This window comes from Tenrec ecaudatus, chromosome 6 (genome assembly GCF_050624435.1).
Source record: "Tenrec ecaudatus isolate mTenEca1 chromosome 6, mTenEca1.hap1, whole genome shotgun sequence".
NCBI lineage: Eukaryota > Metazoa > Chordata > Mammalia > Afrosoricida > Tenrecidae > Tenrec > Tenrec ecaudatus.
The window spans coordinates 165,527,921-165,554,297 of NC_134535.1; the positions used below are offsets into that span (position 1 = coordinate 165,527,921).

The 26,377-nt window shown below is 39.2% G+C and overlaps 1 protein-coding gene across 1 annotated transcript in view; it reads left to right on the forward strand.

Moving 5' to 3' along the window:
• The window catches only part of MALRD1 (MAM and LDL receptor class A domain containing 1), an 836,583-nt gene that overhangs the window by 244,129 nt on the left and 566,077 nt on the right, over window positions 1-26,377 (forward strand). Inside the window, exons 19-21 of the mRNA XM_075553413.1 lie at window positions 5,331-5,418; window positions 23,095-23,271; window positions 25,916-26,078. Coding sequence (XP_075409528.1) covers window positions 5,331-5,418; window positions 23,095-23,271; window positions 25,916-26,078 — 428 coding nt within the window. The remainder of the gene's footprint in view (window positions 1-5,330; window positions 5,419-23,094; window positions 23,272-25,915; window positions 26,079-26,377) is intronic.

Here is a 26,377-nt window from a genome sequence, read left to right on the forward strand (position 1 = left end):
TTCACTGCGGAACTAAAATATAGAGCAAAGGACATACCAAACCTTAGCATTTAGAACTCTATTCTTGGGGTGCAGTTTGTTGTCATGAGGATTTATTTGTTAATGGCTGGCTTAATTATCTCTTCCAAGGAGGCCCAGCATATAACAATACAAATTGATCATTTTAATATTTCTACTTGAAACAGTTATTAATTTCCAAGAATACCAAAATTTAGGGTATAAGCCTATGAAACCTAAACCAGAAAACCAAAGCCCTAGACATTGGGTTGAGTCTGACACATAGGGATTCTGTAATTGATGTCCAAAATGGTAAATCTTTATGAGAGAACGCACCACAAAGAAGATTATAGGAAATTATGGTGAAATTATGATCAAATTGTGTCTTTAAGTAAGATCTAACCATCTTTTGCCATCATTTCTTTGTTTTCCTGTCAGCATAAACAAAGCAATATCAAAATAACTTCTTTTATAATATGACATAAACTCCAATAGAAATGACCCTTGTACAGACTGACTGCATTTTAGAAGTGTTGTTTTCCTGGTGTTCCCCACTCAGAATTAAATAATCCCGTGTGCACTTTTTACAAATTATCAATTCGTTAACTTGTGACTACCTAAAGACAATGAAAACACTCCAGTATGACTAAGCTCATACACTGGAATAGAACTCCACATATATAATCATCCATCCCTAATGTGAGTTTATAGATATGTATATCTACAACTGTGTTAGTCTGGGTTGACTAGAGAAACAAATTCATAGACACTCATATGTGTGTACGAGAAAACTTTATATAAAAGAGTAATTTTACATTAAGAGAATATCCAAGACCAATCCATAGCAAGTCCTAAGGCCGATATTAGCCCATATATCTGATAACAATCTATAAATTCCTCTTCAGACTCACCAAACACATGCAATGATGCCAAATGCAGGAAGATCACAGGCCAGTGGGTGGGAAGTCTTGTGGATCTAGTGGTATTGTAAGCTAAGCATCTTACTGCTGGTGTGGGTCTCCACATGGCTCCTCCAGCTACAGGGCTCTAGTGTAGCTCCATGTGTCTTGTCAACAGGAATGTCACACAGGGAATGTAGGACAGAGTGTCTGTCCCACCTCCAGGGAGCTTTTTTTTAAAAATCATTTTATTAAGGGCTCATACAACTCTTTTTACAACCCGTACACACATCATTTGTGTCCATCACATTTGTACATATGTTGCCATCATCATTCTCAAAACACCCACTCTCCACCTGAGCCCCTGGCATCAGCTCCTCGTTTTCTCCTCCCTCTTCCCGAACCCTTGATAATTTATAAATAATTATTAATTTATCATATCTTACACCATCCGACGTCTTCCTCACCCAGTTCTCTGCTGTCCATCCTCCAGGGAGGAGGTTACATGTAGACCTTGTCATCTGTTTCCCATTTCTCCCTCACTCTCCCTCCACCTTCCTGATATCACCCCTTTAACCACTGTTCCTGAGGGGCTCATCTGTCCTGGATTCCCAGTATTTCCAGTTCCTATCCATGCCAGTGTACATCTCCCTGTCCAGCTGGTTATGTAAGGTAGAATTGGAATCATGATAGTTGGGGGGAGGAAGCATTCAAGAACCAGAGGAAAATTGTATGTTCCATCATTGCTACACTCACTCTGACTGGTTTGTCACCTCCTCACAACCCTTCTGCAAGGTGATGTCCAATTTCCCCCAGATGGGCCCTGGGTCCCCACTCTGCACTCCCCCTCATTCACAATGCTATGATGATTTTTTTTGTTTGTTTTTTGAAGCCTGATACCTCATCTCTTCGATGCCTTGTCATCTCACAGGCTGGTGTGCATTTTCCATGTGGACTTTGTTGTTTTTCAGTTAGATGGCCCCTTGTTTATCTTCCAGCCTATGGGACCCCAGATTCTATATATTTTGACAACTAGGCACCATCAGCTTTCTTCACCGCACTTGCCCTTGCACCTACTTTGTCTTCAGCATTTGCGTCGGGGTAGGCTGGTATGCTTCTTCCTTGTGGGCTTTGTTGTTTTTTAGTTAGATGGCCACCTGATTGTCTTCGAGCCTTTAAGACCCCTGATGCTATATCATTTGATAGCCGGGCACCATCAGCTTTGTTCGCAACTTTTGCTTATGCACCCACTTTGTCCTCATTAATCTAGTCGGGACAGGCTGAGGTGCTTCTTTCATGTGGGTTTTGTTGTCTCTCAGCTAGATGGCTGCTTGTTTATCTTCAGGTCTTTAAGACTTCAGGTGCTATATCTTTTGGTAGCTGGGCACTATCAGCTTTCTTCACCACATTTGTCTGTGCACCAATTGTCATCAGTGGTCGTGCCAGGCAGATGAGCATCTCAGACTACCGACTTGTTAGAACAAAGTGTTGAGGGAGTACTTGAGCAAGGGCCATTTCCATCTGTTTCCTTAATACTAAACCTATAAATATATGTACTTAGATCTATTCCTCCTCGTCATATATAAATATATTTACATCTTTGTATGTCTGTATTTAAATTTCTATGACTACCCTTTGTCTCCTAGTTCTTTCCTCTGTTTCTTTGTACCTTCCTCTTGTCCCACTATCATATTCTGCCTTCATTAGGGTTTTAGGAATTCCTCTCAGTTACATTGCCCTTGATGCAGCCCTGCCAGACCTCCCACAACCCTGCTTGAGACTGATTTTGGATCACTTGTTATTCCCTTGCCCCTGAGCTTGTTAGCATCCTCTTCTTTTCCCCTCCCAGCCCCATGTCCCCCTGGAACTGTCATTTTGCTGGTCTCTCTTCTGGCCTTTTATCTCCATGGTACCTCCAAATGAGGTCATCAAGCTGCAAGCTGATTGACATGACAGACTCCACCCCTTTGCAAGTTGACAAGAGATTATGTAACTGCCACAACAACAGATATACTTTCCATAAATTTTGGAATCCTATATCTACTTCCTATCTCTTCTCATTAATCTATTAACAATATCCCAAAAAACATGGCCACGTCAAACATGTTTATTTTGACAAGTCCTCTTAGCTTTTCTTAGTTCCTGAAATTTCTTCTGAGCCTTTTGTTAGCATGTTCAAATCTAATATCTCAATTAGTAAACTATTATCGTAGCTTATGCCTTTTCCCTATCTTCAATATTTTGTTAGTGTGTTTCCCCAAATTCTAGCTGCTAGTTCTTCATTTATTAAGAATCATTGTTAACTTTTGTACCAAGTATTTTTTGTACATTTTTAAAAAATGGGGGTTTATGTTCCATAGCTCAATCAGACCTAGCAGTATTGTACAGTTGCTACCACAAACACTTTCCAAACATTCTTTTCCTCCCTTGACATCGACTCCCTTTTACGGTACCCTCCCTCAGCCCCACCCCTACCCCCACTCGACCTCACTCCCCCAACAAAGGAAATCAAAACAAAACTTTATTCTCCTTGTTATCCCTTTAGGTTCATCTATCCTGGGTTTCATGTCCCAAAAAACAGAAAACCATAGAACACAAGTTCAAGACAGAACACATATAACATGTAACATATAACACAGGTATTTTATATTACACATGCAATACATAACACAAATTCAATGACATAGCACTTCTGAGAGAAAACCCACCATGAGCAAAGAAAGAAACAAAACCAAAAACCACAGGAGATGTTGAAAACCAGATCAGGTCCCACATGCGTCAGAGGAGGGATGGCTACATTTATTTTTAACTCACGGTGGTGGTGAACTGCTGTTCAGTACCAGGACTTATCTGCTCTTCAGCACCAGGAGCTCCGGAATCACACCTTCAAGAACTTCTAAGGCAACATCCAAATCCCCATTAGGGCGATGCCTGTGTATTTTGCATGGTGACTAAGTTCTTCCATTTTACCTCTGAGAAAAACCCCTGGCTGCCCTGAGGAGTGCATTCCTCAGAGATGCTAGGTCTACTTGGCTGAAAGATGCTCCCTGGAGGTGGGTTTGGTTCCAGGTTTGAAGGATGCTAAGAACTATAATTCCAGAAGTTTCACCAGTCTTTATAAAACCAGGTAGTCTGGTCCTTTTATGATTTTCCATTTTGTTCTACAGTTTTGTCCCAATCTGTTCAATATTCTATAATGATTCTGATCAAAGTAGTTGATGGTTGTACTGTATGAGGTCATTTTAACAGAAGATTCAATCTGAAAAATGAAATTAAATTTGAGCTTCTACATATTACCCATGTGAGGAAAAATGAAATGGAGACCTATATTCACATGAAGTGGAAAGATAATGTGTTTTTTAAGTGCAGATGAGTTAACTTGAAGTTCGACAGGATTGTATTCCCTTGGGATTCCTATTAAGGATGCAATACATTTGCATAAGTATTAAAATAATTCATAGTGATTAATTCTATTATAGGAAATCTCAGCACTAATCACAATCTGCCAGATACTACGGTGGTTCATCAGTATTTCACATATTCCTAAAGTTTCAGTAGAATTGCAGCTCCTGTAAGAGCACAATACAATGCCATCTGAGTTCACTTTGATTAATGTGAGTCTCACAGAGATCTAAGGATGATTAGCCAATTTCACAAAGTATTATTAAATAAGATCCATGTGAGGAAAACATTAAAATTCTTATCAATATATTATAATGTTTTATAATGAGTTATGAATTCTTATCAATGTATTATTAGGTTGCTACCTAGTAGCAAACGAATGTCTAGAAAGTTCAGGAGGCTTCTCCCTGAAAACAGATGATCTGGTGACACAAAGACAAAGTTGGGAAAAGGAGAAACAATTTGCCTTCACATACCTAAAAGGTTAGAGTAACACAGGGCAGACTTAGGACCAATGGTTGAAAGTTATAGGCCAGTAGATAACTTTATGATATATCGGAATGCCAAAAAATCAAGACTCACTCTAAACACACTGGAATGGATGGATCTAATTGACACAATGAGTCCAAGCACTTCCCATTATTGGATTTATTCAGATTTAAGCAAAATGACCACCTACTGAGACTACTGAGAAGTAAAATTGTCTCTTGTTGCAGGAGGCTCCATTTACTTAACTTCTGTGTTGTTTTCCATTACAATTCACTGTCATCAATTCAAATCCAACTCCTAGGGAACTTTTATAGGACAGACAGTTACCTTGCCCTGCTGGCTTCTGAGACTACAGATCTTTGGGGGAGTGAAAGCCTCATTTTGTCTCCCTTATAAGCAGCTAGTGGTTTCAAACTACTGATGGATGAGGTTAGGTTAGCCAGTCCACTGGGAGCCCACTGCACCAACACAACTGCTTTTAATGCGAGGATTTGTAAATGTATTTCCTGAAAAATGTCAACAATGATCTTTATTTCTTTAAAGATTTTGGTGGAAGCTTCTGTGGGAGATGGCTTCACTGGCGACATTGCAATCGATGATTTGACATTTATGGACTGTACCCTTTACTCTGGTAAGAGAATATTTATATACACTTGATTATGTATTAGCAAAACTGTTTACTCAGAGAAAATGCCCAAGGATATTTTTTTCAGATCTACTAATCCTTAAAAAGATTGCTGTAAATCTGTGCTGATAATTAGGCTTAACATATTTGCAAACACAGTGAACTGGCAGAAACAGTTATATCTGTATCTCATCTCCCACAGAATATTAAGAAATCATGCATGAAGTTCAACTTCCCATTGTATTTCAAGGGCTATCATAAGCCTGACAATCACATTAGTTGGAATTTTAGTACTAACCGTTCAGTTATCTTCAGTGGTATTTTATTCTTGGGCTGTCCTTTAATTAGTCTTATGGATTGCTGTAACCATTTCTTCTTCCTGTTACATAATTCTACCTATTAAAAATGAATATATATTTTACTGATTTATTTTTCCATTCCCCATCTTCTCCCCTGTATAACCTCTCAACCTAGATGTTTAATGAGCATCGTAAAGGTAGCAAGGAAAAACTGATGTGAACACAGACATATTTGATTCGAATTAGGATGATGGGGAAACTCATCTCGGGCAGAGCAATCTTAGTGCTCCATGGTTGCCCAAAGCATTGCAATAGCACATCAACTTTCTCAAGGGATTTCTCTTTCGATTGATCTATTAAGAAAGACTATTTTGCAGAACCATAACTTGAGATGTCATAGATTTACCAATGCAACCATAACTTGCATAACTTGAGATGTCGTAGATTTACCAATAAAATCCAGAGAGCAAAGATCAATCAAAACAGCAGGTGACTTCTGATGACATAAGTCAGACAGGGCAGCTCAGAAGATTATGGAAATTGCTTTTTATATCTCCAAAAAGAAAGATTTTCTGAAAGGACATAGCACTACCATGAGAGCTTTTTTACGTGGACATTTTCAGGATATTGAATATTGCCTTGGTGACAAAATTGGTGGCACTGGTGTCAAGGATTGCCTTTTCCATCAGGACCGTGCACCTTCTATTTCTTCAAGGGTAGCAAATTCTGAGAATGTCATTGGGAAACCTTACCCCAGCCTGCAGCCCTTACCTTGCCCCTTCAGACGTCTTTTTGTTTCTCCACAACAAAGAAGATTTTAAAGGGACATGAATCAACTTCCTGAGAGATGGCAGCACTGCTGTTGTGAAGTGCAATCCAAGAGCATAGAGGAAGGGTTAGAGAGGGGAACATTGCCTTCAAGAGTGCGTAGACTCAGATGAAGGGTATGTTGAGAAAGGATCACTTCACACGTTGCCATTTGTGTCTGATAAAGCTTTCGATGAGTTTAAAGCAATCCCTTTTGACTTCATTCCACTGTTTGTCAGCTAGCTCGCTAGCTAGTTCCAAGAGGAGACTTCATGAATTCATGGAAAGTGGACTTAAAAAAATTAAAAATATGTAAACTTTATTTCCCCACATAAGTATCATCGAGTTCAAGACACTTGTGTAAGCAATGCTACCAGCTATTTAGACTCTCCCTATAGAATTGGGGGTTCTGGACGTTTAACCGTGTCAATGCAGCCCATTTTATGTTATTAACTGAAGGGAAATGGATCCCTAGTAGAGACTTTTTTATAGGATTAGGATACAGAAAAAGATATTGGAAAGTACCAAATCAGGACCATAAAGTGATTCTTCCATGAATTCCCCTCAGGTCTCACAAAAGTGCTCGTTTGAAGAAAGGACTGAGCAGGAACTTGGTTGTCCCGGAGAAGGCTCTCAGTCAATGCTTTCCTGTGTGTTCCTCTGCCGAAACGTTGGCTAGCTCTCTCAGAACACACTCCTCATAAGCAAATGGTATCATTCTTTGACAGCAAAAGGTCAGCAAGCAAAACGCTTTGGACTTCCCCCCAAACTGCTGCCCCCAAACTGTTGCCATGACCCTTCCTCTTGACTGATTCATGTTTGCATTGAGTGGATTGTTTCTAGATCTTGAGCCAAGAGTCTTGATAGGCATTGCTCGATGATGGTTTATCTGTAGGTCATAGTTGCATCGGTATGTTTGATCTACCGGTATAATTCTTCCAAGACATGTTTGTGGATCTTGGTTCTACGTGTTTACAATTTCCATCGAAAGCTCTGCTCTTGATGACAGCTCATGTGGGCACACCACTTTGGTAGCCAACAGACCTAAAGTTTACTCAACTGTATCTTGAGCAGCATAAAGTACATTAGGTAAATAATGCATTTACCTCAATTTGAATGGTGTAAACTGAACCAGCTGAGATATGTATGGTGTTGGCTATTTGTCCCGCTGTTAATTGTAAGTCCTTTTAAATCGGGGCACCATAAGACCTAATCCCTTTGATCCTCCCAAATTGATGTGGATGGTGTGCAGTTTCATACTTCATCTTCCACATCTGGTCCCTTCACAAACTTTTTGTAAAGCATCGATGATTTCATCCTTTTTTCAATTTCACCCTTGTTTCTCTTTTAGCAGAATTCATGTTGCTTTGGTATGGAGTTGTTTCAAATCAATGTCTTATCCTTCCTAGCAGCTCAACCTTGATCTTGTTCAGACATGTTATAGCAAGTTAGTAAACAGTTACTTTGGTGCAAAAATACTTTGAATTCCACACATAGTCTTTTTCAAAATACCCATTTTCCACCAGTTTTTGGAAGAATATATATATAGGAGTCTGTGTGTGTTATTATTTCTTGTCATATCTTCCATTTGTAGACACATTACTTCTGAAGACATTGTTTGGATATCTCCACATATATCCAAAGATACTTTTTGCATATCTCTAACCCATACCAAAGATTCTCTGATCTTCCATTTACACCATATCACAATGGCAGTTTCAACTTCCTCTTGGGACACATATCGTGCTTTAAAAAAATGTTACTTGAGTTTTGAGAACTAAACGAAGTCTGAAGGGCCAGAGTGGGACTGCAGGCTGAGTGGAGTATGGTTCCTCAGTGGTATTTTGGTAGAACAACTCTTGATACCCCAAAATAATTACCAGGTGCATGATCCCTATAGAAAACAATAGCACAACTTTCCTGGCATTTTTAACATTTACAAACCTTTTAATTTTCTTAAAATTCCTTCATAATAAGCCTACATGATCAATCTGTTCTTACAGAATAATCTATCATGATTACCCCTTTGGAGTCTCCACATCACTCACCATATCCCCTCTGCCTTGATTTTAACTGACCCTGAAAATCTCTGTGAGAGGCAATGTTTGAACATGTATTTATGGAGGCATCTAATGAGAATAAGACAATTTTATTCTGAGAGCACTTGCTTGCAATCATTGAGTGATCACAGAGACACCTGTAAACAGGTTTTATTAGGAATAAACCCATGCATGCATAAACTAACACACTAGCAGCAATGTCTTTTTTTTTTTCACCTCTGCCATGATTTTCTCCATGCCTATATGAGTTTTCTCCACTTCATTGACCATCTTTATAGTTTGAGATCTACTTTGTTTTCCCCATGGACTTTTTGAAACAATCTTGTGTTGAGTATTTCTTTGTACGATATGGGAGAAAAGTGAGGCTCTCTGCTCCATAAATATTTTCAACCTCAGAAACCCACAAGGACAGTTTTCTGGGCTATATAGTCACCATGAGTCACAATGTGTAATATACTGCTCACCATGAGTTAGACTGTGTAATATACTGTGTTATGTATCAGTCCATTTTTATTGAAAGCCAAATTCTGTGGCTTACGACCACCACCTTTCCTTCTTCTTCTTAACTGTGTGGGGTGGTGTAGAACCATGACCACAAAAAATAAGCATTCCCTTTTTCTGGCTTTGTGTAGTTTTATGTAGCTCCAAGATTTACAAGAAGGTTTTAAAAAAGTTTGTGGACAATGGAATTAAAAGAAAATGAGCTTGTTTGTTTTTTCAACTTTTTTTGAAGTTTCCTGCACAGCCATTTGATATGTTCTATCTCTTTAGAACTAATGTCACAGGATTCATTTTTCCACTTGGTACATTCTGTTGATGTTCAAAGGAGAGAAAATACATCATGCTTAAAGCATCTATTGGGACATGGGACACATCATATCTGCTCATATTCCATTGGTCAGAGCAAATCATGATGTCCAGTCTAACAATGAAATAGGCAAGTTCTCCACACACAGGAAGCGCTGTGAGGTTGTTAATGTAAAATGGAATAAAACGTTGTCCAGTCTGGCACCATCTCCATGCTGAGTAACAGATAAGAGCACGGTAATTGATAGGGTGTAATTGGTTCCCTTCCACCAGTGGATTCCCAGGCCTTTCCTCCTATTCCATCTTAGTATATTTCCTTCTAGCCTTTCCAATAGAGGAAAGGCTGTTGAAATTTCTCAATGTCATAGCAACACACAAGTCTTCACTGAGGGCCAGATGGTGGCTACACATGTGCTGTATTGGTAAGGAATTGAACCTATGATTCCAATGTATAAGATGAGAATTCTACCACATTACAACCCTGCAGGACAAGGGTCATACACACAGGCATACATGCATGTAGGACACAAAAGGGTTTTCCCCCAGGTTGTCTCTCCCAAATATATGCCAAACATAAGCTGCTTGCTACACAGGGTAAATGACTATACACTTAAGAGGTCAACACAAGCTGCTTATAGGTTATTCTCCTTAAGGGTTATCAGCCGTCTAGAACTATCAGACTGTATAGTCTGTCCCACCCAAAGTAGGGACCACTCCCTTCTGATAAGGGTAGTGGATTATTTCCTTGAAGGAGAGCCTAGAGGCAAGGTCTAGATCACTCAAGGATGACCAAGGTTAGGCTGACATCTTGAGTCTAGGGTCCCCCATCTTGTCACATGTGTACCCCTAATCCCTCCCCTAGCTCATCCCTTTCCTCTGATGCATATCCCTATTATACAGCCCCTTCCTGTGACGTGTGTGGTTACCTGTAATCATGCTAGGCTTTGGTCAGAAATTAAGAGCGGACACTCTCTCCTCCCTCCTCCTCCTTCCACTCTCTGCACAGACCTGGCTGATGAGATCATGGCCATCCTGGAGGTGAGCGTGCTTCCACAAAGTGTGTCTGACTCCTTTATTTTACCTTCTCTCCTATCTTCTATGACTTTACTATGATCTTTATATTTTATAACTGTACATTTGCTCCTACAGAGCCCCGTGGATGTTAGAGGCTGGTTTACTCGAACACACACATGCACTCACATAGTACCATCCAGTTGGTTCCACTCATTGTGACCCTACAGAGCGAAGTAGAACTGCCCTTTCTGATTGCTGAGTGAGGTAGTTAGTTTATTGTGCCAACCTGGCCAATAAACACATTGGGGTTAATTGAAGGGTGGAGGGAAAAATGGCTCAGTGAGCCTCTCCTTTCAAGTTCCCGGGTCTCTTGCTTTGGGATGGTCGGACTAGGGTGCAGCTGCCTTAGCCAGTTCCCTGCTTCAGCTGGCAAGGCTCACTTCCTGCAAGACATCCCGAGGAGAAGCCACAACGACCTACTCTGATGCAGCCCTGGGTGCTGGAGCAGCCGTGTGGAGACCCCTGCCAGCGCTGAGATGCTTACATGTTTACTGACTCGGCTATCCTCCTGCAGTCGGCATCATTGCATGTGTTTTGTGAGATGGAGGAGGACTTTGTGGATTGGTGTTGGACATATGGGTTAATGTTGGACTTGTGGGCTTGGGCAGCACTGGGTTGGGATGTTTTCTTGATGTGCACTTACCCTTTATATAAAGCTCTCTCTTATACATAAGTTTCTGTGGATTTGTTTCTCCAAAGTACCAAGACTGACACACAGAGTAAATCTTTACAGAATAGAAAGCAGCTTCCTTCTCCTGTAGAGTAGATTTTGGTTTTCAACTGCTGACTTAGAAGTTAGGAACCCAATGTGTAACCCACTAAGCCACTTGGCAAAAGTGAGGAATACATAAAACTCCTCATATAGGTGAGGGAACCAAGTGGGCTTAATTACAATCTACCACACATATTATCATCTATGTGTATCTCACACTATCCTGTAACTTAACAGTGAGCCTGGATAAGTGTCTGGTCTACTGTAGTTTAACACATGTTCACTGAATGACACAGATTTGTCATATTTCATTTTTGTCCTGATTTTTAAGCAGGAAAGTGCGAGAGATGCTTGCCCATGGTTAAACAGCTATAAAGGGGCAGAGCACAGTGTTTGGTGTGGGAGATGGTAACGTTAACTGCTATTATTGCATTGCTCATTGTGTTAGTCTGGGTAGACCAGAGAAACACATTCATAGACACTCATATGTGTATAGGAAAGAGCTTTATATACAAGAGCAATTGAATATTGAGAAAACATCCCAGCCCAGTCCAGATCAAGTTTGTAAGTTGCTAATAGCCCATATGTCCTATACTAATCTATAAAGTCCTCTTCAGACTCACGAAACATATACAATGATCCCGAATCCAGGAAGATCACAGGCCAGTGGGTGGAAAGTCTTGTGGGTCCAGCAGTGGCGTAAGCATCTCAGTGCTGGCAAGGGTCTCTACGTGGCTCCTCCAGCTCAGGCACTAGTGTATCTCCATGTGGCTTTTAAGCTGTAATGTCGTCCAGGGAGTGAGCAAGTGTCCTGCTTCCAGTAAGTGGTTAATCTCCTTAGTGCCTCTCAATGAGGTCATCAAGCTGAAACCTGATTGACAGGCTAAACTCCACCCCTTCATGCTTAATCCTTTCAAATTGACAGCAGATTATATAACTGCCACATTCACCAAATACTCTAACTTGCCAGGATGAAGTTATCGTTTCCATTTCACATATGTTAAGAATTAAACCCAAGGAGAATAAGTGACCTGACTGAGAATATATAATGAAGGGCAAGAATGAGAGTTTAACCTAGCTAAAGGGATTCTGATTTTAATGCCTAGGGTTTCCCACAGATCACATCCCGGTCCTGAAATCAAGGAAAGCAGGCTCTGACCCGGAGGCTCGGGAGAACGGAGAAAAACAAAGATTGTGCACACAAGTTACCATCGATGCCGCTGCTGCTGCTGCTCTAATTATCCTGTAAAATGTGTTTCTGTGGCTCATGGTTCCAACACAAGGGGAGGGAGAGCAGCCAGAGGCCAAGGCCAAGATGTGAACTATCAGCTGCAGACTGTTAATTCCCATTTTCTGGTTCCAATTTTGGAAGAAAAACATGGAATTCTTAAAGCTGCTTGTACCCTGTGTTTTTTGTGGTGGCTTCCTAACAAAAGAAACATTGGGTTAAGACTATAATGCCTGTTGAAGTTTTAGGTTTTGTAAAAGAATTTCATGTAACTTGGCCATAGGATGAAAATAAAATTAAATATCAGGGCTGATAAAAATATTTCTACAAATGCATATAAATCTTCTTTTGGACCATTTGTTATCTAGGAGGGATTGCTGCAAATATACTCACTTGCAGAGACAGCCATTCAGCATGAAGTGATTATCTACAGCATTTTCCTTGGGGCTAATAAAATAAAATAAAAACAGAAAAATACAGATTCTCAGTGGCAGTATTCTGCACTGCGCATCATGTAGTAATTGCTCATTTACCTGTAACATTAATTTTATACAAAAATGTAACCAAACAGGAGGAGATTCTTTGTTACCTAGTATCTGAACATCAGCTTCTCTCTCTGTCCTATGCCTTCCTTCTTGATTTTAATTATTCTATAGTATCCCAGATTTGCAACACCGTAGTTATCTTTAACATTCCTCTTAAAATTCCCCAGGTGCAAAACTCTGAAATATTTCTCACATCTGTTGTCTTTTTATCACCATTGCCTTTACTGTGACTGCTGTTTAAGATAGTTTGGGTAAGAATACTAAGCTTTAGAAACTTGTGAAATAGAAATGTTTGTCATTTTTTGCCCAACAGGGTGTATGCCATATACATTGTTTCTTTTCTCTTTATTTTAGAACGCCCTCATTCGCTGTTTCAAAGGAGCTCTATATCCTTTCCCAACAGATAATGGCTTCTAAGTAATTTTCCAAATACATTCTCAATTATGGATTATTATACTTCCTTTGCTTCCATACTTTGGTGGTCTAAATTTTTACTTTTAATCTAATCCAGGAGGATGCTGGAGGGAAGATGCTTCAGGCCACAGTAATAACCATTACAGGGAAGGAAGAACATCTTAACCACACTATAAAGTCCTATATTTCTCTGCACCAGTGTCTGATCATTTCCCCCACGCCCAGAGTGGATAATGGTGGGCAATGATCACAAAGTTAAATCGCTTTCTCCTTGAAAGCTATTTAAACTAAAACCATAGAGCTGCAGGCGTTTAGAGTGGCTTACTTAGTAAGAATTGCCTGCAGATATTCAAATGTAAAAATAAGTATTCTGAAGGAAGCATTTGCTTTGCAATATTCCTAATCTCCTCCGTCAGCAAAGCAAGCAGGGCTGTTCTTTTTACGCCCCACCTCCCCCCAAGCAAGAACCGAAAAGGCATGTGATTTCTCAGGATACAGTCCATCGATGAGTGATCTGGGTTATTGGGGAATACTGAAGCAGTGACTCCATGGTGAGCTGTATTAATTAATATTTCCCATTGTATCTTGAGTTTTTAAATACCCATGGCCATACATGCACACAATTCACAGACAATATTCACAATAAAAAGGGTTTGTGTCTTTTATTTTTTAAGGAAATTTATCAGTTGTAATACAAGTGAGAAATGTCCAGGATATATTTGTTCATCAGCATATGTTACAAAGTCCGTTCAAGTGTGCTAATAATTGCCCATAGGCATCCCATCTGATGTAAGCCGCAACCAGAGGCATTGATCTTCAGTTCTGTGGTCAGCAAACCCAGCTTCTCCAGTGAAGTGTCCAGAGGCACCCCACCCTGCCAGCCAGCCTCTTGCCTGAAAGAGCTCAGTTTACTTTGCTCTGTTTGCCCCCCAGTGGTGGGTGAGAAGTCCATCAATCTGGTGTAAGTTCTGGCTTCTGGCTTTGCTGCTGCAGCTGCTGCCTGCTGTCACTGCTGTCTCCTGAATTCAAGCGGTTCACTCCACAGGGAGACTGGTGCCCAGAGCACCAGATCTCTCCTCCAGCTTCTTAGAGGGCTTTTCTAAACACAGCAGGATAGAATTCCAGGGAATCCGCTTCACAATTGTTCACAGGTGAATCCTATCAACATCATTCCCCACCCTCTTACCAGACCCTTGCAGTAAATGTGTAAGGCAGGCAAGAGGCATTAGAAAACATATCAGTTGAATTTAAGCAAACAGGCTTTATTAGGGATAAAAACCCAGTCTGGGCAAAGTCCCACGGTCCACAATGTACAGGCCGAGGGAGTCACACCTCAGGCTAACGGGGTGGTGCTTATATGGCCAGGGAACATGTGACTGGGCTGCCTTGAGTCCATATAAGGTAAAGTAGTGAGGGATTGGGAATACAGGAATGCCGGGTTCCTGGAATGTAAGGTGTCTTCCTGGTTCCAGGTGTATTTGTGCAGGGTACAGGGTTTAGGGCTGAGAACAAAGTGGGCCATGAGCCAAACAGGCTGTGAACCAAATGGACCATGAGCAAAAGAAGAGAAAAAAAAACTTGCAATGTTGCTGACAGGTTACATTGGCCAGCTCTGGTTAGCTCCGCACAGGTGAGGGGAGGTTCAGAAGTCGCTTGCCGCTAGGAGCCGGCCAGATATTGATCTGGCCAGACAAAAAGGTCCTTTGGGAGTTAGAGATTTTGGCTAGCAGAGCCCCATTAAATAATTCACTACCTCTGCACACTGTACTACAACATAAAGCTTGCAAATTGAAAACAACAACAATTAAAACCTACCTCATTTTTCATTCCTTTAAACATTTTTAGAATCCAGTATGCATATATAATTCTTGCTTATTAGAATAATAAAAATGGTCATTGGTGTATTTAAGTTAATATATTTAAGTTTTTTCCCCTCAATTGTTTACTGAAGCAATGGCACATCTTGCAACTGCCTTAAAATTTTGAAAATATGTCATTTATAGGATGATTAACAATTTAATACTTCACCTCCCTTACTGAATGCGTTTTGTTGGTGTTGTTAAACTGACTTAGTTGACTGAACCTTTTGGCCACGCCATAAAAGGAGACGCTTAAAAAATAATCCATTCAATAAGTTTGTGGTGCTGGCAAACAGCTGATTCTCATTGCAGATTGCCAGAAGCATAAACAAATCCATCTCCGAAAAAAGAGAACCAGAACAAATTGCTAGAAGTCAGAATTGTGAGAGAGAGATTATCAGGAAAACATAATGAATGGGAAAGAGCACCCTGCTTGGTCATGTAGAGGTCAGCCCACTCCCCCAACCCAAACAAAAAAAAATTAGGGGAATCCTTAATGAGATTGATTGACATAAAGGTCTCAGACAATGAACTGTTACACAGTTCATCTTAGCAAGTGTGAAGATGGTCCAGGAGCAGGCAGCGTTTGTTCTGCTGGAAAGGTCATTGTGGTTTGAGACCCCTTCCTTGCGAATCACAACAACTTGGTTTGCCTTGCTTCATCGCCAGCTTTATTTATACCCCTTGCTTATTTCTGCAAAGATGGGGTTCTTTGCAGGGTTAAGAAAAGGCAAGGGATAAAGCTTGGGTTCTGTTGTTGCTGACTGTTACTATGTCAGTTAGGCTTTTCACATTATAATACTAAGCAGCCTTGTCTCTCCATTATGTTGGTCTCAGAGTGATACAATTTATAAATATTTTGTTGTGAAATTCTTCTTTCTGCTGTATTTCTTGAAACGACATACAAACTCTGAAGAATCTATCAGCCATTGGTCATATTGATGGTTTAATATTAGACCAAAGCAAGAATCAGAAATTTGGGACTCAGTGCTTACATTCTTAAATATCTTCCCTTGTGTACATATTTGAGATTTTATAGGAAATTATATATTTATAGATATATACAAATTATTACACATATATAATTAATCAGCCCAAAGCTGTGATTCTTCCACCACAGCATGTTTCTTTTGTTCCTAATCATGAAAAGAAACAAAATTAAATTGGAACTATAGCTAATATAATCTAATTTTATTAAAAGAATGGACATTTATCATGTTTTAGTTGAGGAAAATGATGAATATCACAAAATAAAGAAGGCTGGAAAATAGTTAAATTTCAGATGAACAATTTTCCAATGGGTGCCTGAGTAGAGTTCTTTTAGCTTTCAAATAAAGTGGAATGTTCGCAAAAATGGAAAATACCATCTGCAACCTAAAAAATTCCACTGAACCAATATGTTTTAAAGCAAACCGTCTTGATACTATACTGTACTGTACTATGCTATACGATACTGCCAACAGCTGGACAACAGTTATAAATCCTATCCAAAGGATGCTTTAGTAAAGCTAAAACTAGGTTTTACTGAAACATCCTTTGTTGCAGGAAGGAGCCCTGGTGGAACAATGGTCACCCATTGAGCTGCTAATTGCAAGATCAACAGTTCAAACCAACCAGCTGCTCAGCAGGAGAAAGATCAGGCTTTCTTTTCCCATGAGGAGTTAGTCTTGGAAACCCACAGGGACAATCCTACCCTTGCCTTGTAGGTAAAGTCATTCTGAGTTGGAACCCACTCAATGGACGTGATTCTCCTCTCAGAGAAGTAGTTCTAACACGCTCGCTTTACTACTACCATACTAAAGGTATTTGTTTCAGCTTTCAGCTATAACTCTCCATTATTGCACTAAATATAATATGAAAAATGTTTGCTGTTCCCATGGAGCTATACATATTTCACAGTTTTCAATTTTCTGATGATTGATAGGGTTTCGACCCCAAAGCAAACATTTAGATTTGAAAAGTAAATCTATTTTTAACATCATAAATCATAAGACAGACATATATGCATTTTTACTTAAAGACCAATTATGCATATTAGTAAAGTAATCCATGCAGTTACACTTTGTATGAAACTAGTAATACTTTATCAAGGACTACTATGTTATTCTCTTGGTTAATTTTATTTGCTTAATTGCTTGTGCAGAAATAACTGCTGGGAAGAAGTCCAGTAAAATTCAGAAAGGAAAATATTAGTTTATTATGCAATTCATCAGATTTGTTACAATAACTTTACTAAGGGAGGTATTAGAGCACTGTGTCTACCTGGAGCCTGAGCCATCTACTTAGGAATCTTCCAGATGACAGGTGTGTCTGTGGGTCTTGTGTCTGTGGTTTTGAAATGCATAAGGCCATTAGATGAAGCCTGACTTCATCTCTGCTATTCAGTGAGGACAAACATCAGGCATTTGCATTTCATCAGTGCAGTTTTTTATTTAAAGGAATTTAATTCTGGTATTGCTACCAATTTTAGTCTTATGCTAAACAATTAGAGGCAAACAGTTACAGGCTTCATATTGTAGATATATTTGACTATTAAAATTATAAAACAAAATTGTATTCAATACTAAAGTTTTCCCACACATTACATATATTCCTTTCTATTTTTAGTTAAGATAAGAGTATAATACTTTAGGAAATACCGCTTTAATTCATTGCAAAGCCAATTAAGTTGATTTCAGATTTCTACAACTAGAATATAAAACAATCTATGACAGCAGAACCCTGTCAGGAATCTTGCAAGTCTTGGCGCCCCTCAGTTTCCAAACACTGTTTCCACCAAACCACATTTCTGGACTCCTGCTTCTGCACGACCAGCAAACAGCTGCAACATCTCCTTCCTCCCTTCCCAAACAGCACCGTTTGTGATATCTGGCTGGAAATCAGAAGCATATCTGCCCATTTTCCCTTGTGGTATACTCAGATATTATTTGGGCGTATTTATTTCTGTGAAATAATAAGAGCAACAGCCAGAGAACAATGAATTACAGAATCTTACCATTTCTCTTTGAAAATAATGGTGCTAATGTAAACACAATATTTTTCTCGAATCTTTTCTGAGATAGAAAATAGTCATGTCTCTATTTTATTTTATGACTGTGGACTCATCAACTTCCTTTCCCTAAGCATACAGAACATATGGAAGACTTCTTCCTAATTTAAGTCCCCGATTCAGGCCTGAAGGTACAATTAGGACTGCTGCTTTCAATAATGAAGAAAAGCTGATGATGTAGAAACTGTAACACTTCATACACCCTGAAATAGCCAACACTGTCTAAGAGTGCAGCACACGTTCGTTTACCTGTCAAACTCAAAGAAGGACACTCCCGCAGTGACGGAAAGAAAAAAGATTTAGAAATATAAATAAAAATACAACTGTCAGAGTTAGAGAGTAAAACAAGGTGGAGTAGATCCAGAATGGGTATGCTGCCTCTGAGATTGACGTACCGTTTGGGGTCCCAGCAGAAACAAGTTAGAATGAATTTAGAATTCTTCTCCAAACCAGATGACAAAAAAATCAATTACAAAATGATCATCAATAAAAAATCCACCCTATATGTAAAGCAGCAAGCTGTCCATATTAGAATGGAATGTTCAAAAATTAGAACGAAGTAAGAAAAACAAGCCGAAAATGCATGTTTATGTCTGGGCAACCGTCCTCCATAAGACACCCCCCCACCCCCTCCCACCCCCCCACCCCCGTCCCCTTGGTGTCTGTGTACCAGTTCCCTCCAAAGCTGTGACCAGTCGGACTTTGAGGCAATAATAATAGTGTGTGACTTCTGCAGCCACAAATGCTTGACAATGCTGTTGTTGTTAGGTGTCATTGAGTTGGCTGCCACCCAGAGCACCACAAAGCACAAAAGAACAAAACCCTGCATGGTCATCAGCTTGTGGTAACATTTCAATTGACATTCCATCAATTCCTGTAGTTTTGTCCTTGCCTAGTGCTTTCAGTGCAGCTTGAACTTCTTCCTTCATTGTGGTTGATTGTTGCTCATACGCCCCCTCTTGAAGTGGTTGAATTTCTACTAGTTCTTTCTGGCACGGTGTATTCTTTCCATGTCCTTCGGCTGCATGATGTATCATTCAATATTTTGCTCCTTGAATCAATATTGCAAATTCATTCCTTGGGTTCTTTCAGTTTAAGGCACGCTAAGCATGTTCCTCCTTTTCGGGTTTCTAACTCTAGGCCTTTGCACATTTCATTATAATATTTGGTTTTGTCTACTTGAGCTGTCCTTTGGAAATTTCTGTTCAGCTCTTTGACTTCATTCTTTCTTCCATTTGCCTTAGCTATTGTATAATAAAAGCAAGGTTCAAAGTCTCTTCTGACATCCACTTTGATCTATTCTTTCTCTCCTGTCTTTTTAATGACCATTTGCTTTCTTCATGAATGATGTTCTTGATAGCCCACCTCTCATCAGGTCTTCGGTTATGTGTTCAGTGTGACAAATCTGTTCTTGTGATGTTCTCAACCTCTAGGGGGTTGGACTCAAGGTCATATTTTGGCTCACTTGTACTTGTTTTAATTTTTCTCAGCTTCCACTTCAACTTAAGTAAGAACAATTGATGTTCTGTTTCTCAGGCAGTTGCTGAACTGGTTTTAGCTGCTGATATTGAGCTTCTCTATCATTTCTTTCCACAGATGTAGTCACTTTGATTTCTGTGTATTCAATCTGGGCAAGTCTATGTGTATAGTCATCAGTTTTGGGTTGAAAAATGGTATTTGCATTGAAGTAGTATTTGGTCTCACATACTTCTATCATGGAATCTCCAGCTTCATGTATGATACCAAAACTTATTTTTCAACTGTTATTCTTTGTTTCCAAATTTTGCATCCTAATTGCCAATAATTACCAATGCCTCTTGAATGCATGCTTGATCAACTTCTGATGAAAGATTTTGATAGAATTCTTCAACTTCCACATTGCTAGTTTTAGTTAGTGCCAGTGCTTATGAAAAAAAGCAAGTTGCATAGAAATGATAAGGTAGTACATGGTCTTTTTTTCTCTTTCCCTGTAGATTGAGTTCCAGTTGCCTCTTATTCTTGATCTCTCTTTGCTCTTACTTATTTGTCCTGAGGGAAAGAAGAGCATCGGTGTGCTGGTGAGCTTGGGAGGAGAAAATGATCGTGCATTTCTCTTGTGACCTAACTAGCTACAGGTGCATGGATCCTGTCATTCACAGTGGCAGCCTTCTGCTTCCACACAGGAAGGCCTGGGATTTGCCAACCCAGGTATAATTTCCAGAGTTTGTTGACTTCTGGATTTCACACTTTGGAAGACCTCCTGCCTGCAGATCTATGTCATTTTAAGATTTCTCTATTAAAAGTTGATCTTTTGATTTAGTACTTGCCATGCAAGTACTTGCATGCTTTATTGATTACTTCAGAATTTAAGCTAGAGTATAAAGTGCTGTTTATTGGACTCCTCTCAGATTTGCTGGACTGTTCGCACCATCACACCTAGATCCTAAATTCTGTAGAGACTATTGTTGTTAGGAGTCGTCCAGTTGGTTCTGATGCACAGTGACCCGATGTACAACAGAAGGAAACACTGTCTGGTCCTCTGCCATTCTTCTAATTGCTCTTATGTTTTAGCCCATTTTTGTCAATTCCTCGTGTTGAGGATCTTCTTTTTCACTGCCCTTCTAGCTTGCCAAACTTGACGCCCTTCTCCAGGGACTGGTCTCTCCTGAAAACCTCTCCAAAGCACCTGAGAGGAAGTCTCACTCTATTGCTCATGTCTTTGCTCTTCCCTCCATACTGTCCCTGTTCGGGTTATTAGTGCCCAAGGGCATTGTTGAAAGGTCTAATTGGTCTCTCTTCTCCAGACCAGAGCTGCCTCCAGAACATATTCCACACAACTGGCAAGATGATTCTTGAAGTAGAAATTTTATGATTTTTGGCATTTCTTCAGAGGGGTTTGTTTTCATTTCAAATTCCTGTCTTGTCTGAGTCTGACCTTTATGATCAAATACCTTTCTCTCCTCCAGATCTTACCTCCCAATTATGCCTTCCCTCCCCCAGCGACCCTTATTTTAATTTATTACACCAGCATATTACACCAGTCAAAATATCCAATTACATACAATTCTGTTGGTCTCTCCCCTTGAGTGGGGTTATAAAGTCATTGGTGCTAGCAGCTGCTGCCCCCACCACTCATCCCTTACTGCTCCCTCAGGGAACCATTACTTCTGTGACTGTTTCTGAAAGGCTCACTATCTTGGTTTTCATGCATTGAACTATCTGAATTACACAAATGAAGAGACACAAGTCTAACAAGATTAATGAGGTAAAACCAATAAAAACCATAGGAGTAAGGGTTGGAACTATTAAAGAACTGGAGGATAGTTGTGTGCTTCATCAGAGCTATACGGCACCCTGGATTTATTACCCCTTCCAAGTGACTCCTCTGTGAGGGACTGTCCAATTAACTTGCAGGTGGGCTTTGGGTCTCTGCTACATCTTCACCCCTTCATATTGATATGGTTGCTTGGTTTTGAACTTCTGATACCTCAGGATATTTTTTTAAAAATAAGCAAATACGTGATTTCTCTGCCGTCATAAACATTTATTTCCCCAAAAGACCTCATAGACATCTCTAATCTAGCCATTTTCATCCAATCATTGTTAAAATTTTAAAGTTTAGTTTGGGAATCACCTAGAGAGGCACCCTTTCCTTACTCTCTGCTGATATTAGCGTTTTTTCTTTCTTTTTCTTTTCATGTAGGCCTTTTAGCACACCATGCTTTCATCTTTCACCCATGTAATTCTTTCTTGCTATACCTTTTACCTTTATTCCTCCATCTACTTCCTCTTTCCTTGCTTCCATCTATCCCTTCATGCGCTTGTCAATGATCATGTGCCTACCCTGTGCTGGGAAGCCTGAAGGCACAGTGAGCCACGCATGGGGCTGCCAACCTGAAAGTCAGCAATAGGGACCCCCAGCCTCTCAAGGGAGAAAGATAAATCTTTCTAATCCCACGAAAACTTAGTCTCTGAAATCTAAAGCTCCAGTTCTACTCTCCTGTAAGTCATGAGCTAGAATGGACTTGATGGTGGTAAGTATGTGTACCAAAGTATGATGGTTTATGGCTTGTGCTGTGCTTACAGAGGTGGCTAGACTGTTATTCTTGCTTCCACAGGTTATAATCTTTATGAGAGACTTAAAACACAGAACTGTAATGAACCATTTACTTGTTAGGCTGTACACTAGTGTGTAAGGGATTTTATTTTGGAGGTGGTGAATCTGTCTTTATATACACCTCATCTATCAGGTATAAGAAACATGAAATTTATCAATAAATGATATTGATTCACTTAATTACACATTCATAAGCTTGTATACAACTTTTTCAACTACTATGATTTCAGAAATTATGGTGTTCATTGTTCACATGCTTCCTGATTAATACTTCTTCTCCAGATACCTCCTGCCACCTTGAATCTTGAGTACATAAAACAAAGATTAGGAGATATTTGAAATTTAGATTTAGCACCAACCTTATTTACCTGAAGGACTAGGCAGATTAGTCAAACCTTGGCTCTAGTCTCTAATGTCAGCATCTGGAAAGATTTTACTTCCTATTGATCTTCTAGCCCTGACCTTTGGTCTTTCATTTATTCATTGACTTTGGAATACCTTTTCAATAATTTTTAATCTGTACTTCCACTTATAATCAGATATGCAGCTATTTGCCATTTCTTTTGACAGGAATCCTAATTTACATGCTAACATAAAGGAATGAAGCATATTAGCAAATACTGTCAGAGGCTCTTTATAAGTTGAAAGAAGGACGCACACTTAGAAATGTCCCATTGTTTAAAATCTCCAAGGAAAGGCCTGCTAAATGACGCTTTTCTATTGTTTCTTAAGGTAATTTGCCAGTGGACTTTCCGGAACCACCAGAAACTTCTGTTCCAGTAACACTACCTCCACACAACTGCAAAGACCATGAATTTGTCTGCAGGTCCAATGGTCACTGTGTTGACCAAATGCAGAAATGTGATTTTAGAAACGACTGTGCTGACAAATCAGATGAATCCTCCTGTGGTAGGTGAATCCCTCAAATATGTATTAAATATAGCAGTAAAATAGATAAGACAATCTAAGGGAATAGTTAGAAATGACCAACTTTTCTAGAGCAATTGCTTAACATAAGAGCTCTTTATATAAATAGCTAAAGTCAGTATATATTCTTCTGTCAAGCCCCAAAGAGAGATAAGTGGATTTGGATGAATGATTTGTATTACAAACAATTATCTGGATTACACAAAGCTGAGAGGTTGCGAGAAAGGCTGAGTAGATCAGATTAATCTATAGCCTACACTGGAAGAAGGGAAAGTTACTTATTTCCTACACTTGATCTGTAACAGTCCTCTGATCTAATCAGATGTTACTCACTTATAGAGAATAAACCATATTTGACTCAATTGCAACGATATAAACAAGCCACTTGACCTGTTAATGTATTTGAATGGATGGTATATTTCCTTTTTTTCTAAGCCGTTCATTGCTAAAATGTCTCGGATCACTTTGAATCCTTGATAGGAAGTTTGGGAAATATTGTCTTCATGAACTTGACTTCAGCATTACCATATACCACTTGTCTGCTCACCATTTCAAAGCTGAAATTACAGAGCAAAGGTCAAATTTTGCCATTGCCTAAGTGCCTACCTATATATCAAATATGAGAGGTCATGAGAAAGCCATTTGTAACATAGATAGGACTTTAAACACCTGAGACCTGGTGAAAAAATGGGTTTATTTCATGACACTTGACTACTGTTTTTCCTAAATGAATCAAAGGCCACAAGGTAACTCAAAATCAAAATTCACAATAATCTCAGAGAGAACAATTAATCTATAATGAGGGAAGCACTAGAACAGAAGGGATAAATAGTTAGATTTTTTTCCCGTTCCCTTTACCTTTGAGATTCTCCTTTTGCTATAGCTTCTGAATTTAGCACACCATTCGATTTCTAGACAGTCCTGATGGTACCCTGGGTCCCAACCTACTGATAACACAGAGCGTATCGTGGCACTCTTAATTATTTTACATCAGCCCTCTGAAGAAATTCTAAGACTTCAAGTATGAAAGGTTCATATTCTATTCTTTTAACACCCAGTGGAAGCGTGGCGTGGCTTCTTACGTGTACAGCATACATTTAGTAGTTAATCTAAACTGTAAGAAAAGTGACAAAGTGAAAGCGGATAGTGGCACACTGTGTGAATGCAAAGGAATGGTAATTCGTCCGTTTGTTAGTTGTACTGTAAACCACAGGTGGAAGCCGATGCGATGGGGAAGTTGTGTTATTCGTGCTTTTTCCTGGAAAGACACTAGATTCCTCTTATGGTTGTCCTGAGGTTGTGCAGATTTTGAGACTACGTAAAATGTAATTAAATTGCAATAGTGAATTTCTTTAGTAAAGTCTGAATTTCTTAGTAGACTGCAAATTAAGTAACATTATTGATGATTGGATGAGAATTAACACTTCCAGATGAATAGCTACGATGTAAAACTTATATAAGAATAATGTGGATGAATTAAATTACTATCATTTTATTTATGACCAATTTGTATGATCCTGCCTCTTCTATCTCTTTATAGGATATTATATTATGATAAATCTGCTTATATTTTATAATCAGATTATTTAATTATTTTAAATGTATAATTTTTCCTTTTTAATAGACATGAAGAACATTGTTGAATTGATTAATAAACCTCTTCACAGAGATAAATATACTTAATCTATATTACTATCAAATTAAATAGCAAAGTTGGATGTCATTATTAAGAAAGCACTTTCTTTAGGGGGAGTGTGTCTAATTTTACAATAAATCAGGATCCCATCACCTCTGGATTCTAAAGGTGGTAGTATTATGCCCTCACTGTTTATATCCTTCAAAAGTAGAGTCTATAGAAATTAGTTGAATATCAGTTTCTTTACAGAATCCGAAATAATTCATTGAGTCTTTTTTTTTAAACCGTAAAGGAGTAGAGACAGACACAGTCATATTGAGAGAGAGAGAGAGAGAGAGAGAGAGAGAGAGAGAGAGAGAGAGAGAGAGAGAGAGAGAGAGAAAAGAGCAGAAGCGAATGTACAAATCCTTTTTTACCAACAACCAATTTATGGATTTAAAACACTGCGCTTGCAATTACCTGTGATTTCAGAATACAGCAATGACAAGAATCTTGAAGAGTTGCAAGGAAACAGGTCTGCTATAAAATGTATTGTTAATTTCATGTATTGAGTTTAAATAGATTGCAATTTGGATGAAGTCCTTGTGAGACTGAGCTGAAATTCAGCTGGTGCAAGGGAGAGCAGATGTAAGACTTAGATGCTGGTCGGTCAGGCAAGCAGTGTGTCTGCTTTGTTAGAAGAGGCTGGCAGTGTTTAAAGTGGTGCTTTGGGATGCTGATTAAAATCTCACCTCTTCATGAAAGCAGATTCACTCACTACTCGATGCATTTTATTCCATATTTCAGTGACTGCATATATTTGAATATAATAAGGTGACATTATAAAACTGTCATTCTATAGGAACCTTGCATAAATACTCTAAAAGCTAGAAGGTACAGTATAACAATAAGATAATAATCGGGGAATTCTGGAGCAGACAGTATATACCATTATCAACACATCTATTATGATGTTCTTGTTTCTTCTCTGTTTTTTCCTCTCCTCGTCAGTTACGGAAGTGTGTAGCTTTGAAAAAGGAAGCCTATGTCAGTGGCACCCGCCAGTCGCAGTCAATTTATTTCAAGATTTGAATATCTTCAGATGGGGTCTTGGGAGGGGGAAGAGCATCCATCATGGGGAAGAAAACCACAGGCCGTCGGTGGATCATACGAAGTAAGTGATTAGTTTGAAACGTCACATAAGAACTGTTCGGTTTAAGTAGCTTCCAGGTGTGTGTCCTGAGAACTTTTCTAGGCCCGTTTCATTGTAAAGGTAAATGCTTAAAGACGAAGCTAGGTGCATCTATAACACACAACTGAAAAATACAATAAAAATGGCCTTTTTGGTGTAACAGTTACTGATTCAAGGGTAGGCACATGTTACTTGACTGAAAGAGAAGGTAACATATAACTAAATGCAAAAAAATATAATGGAGGTGGTGAAAACCCTGGTAGGATTGCCGGTGTCACAGT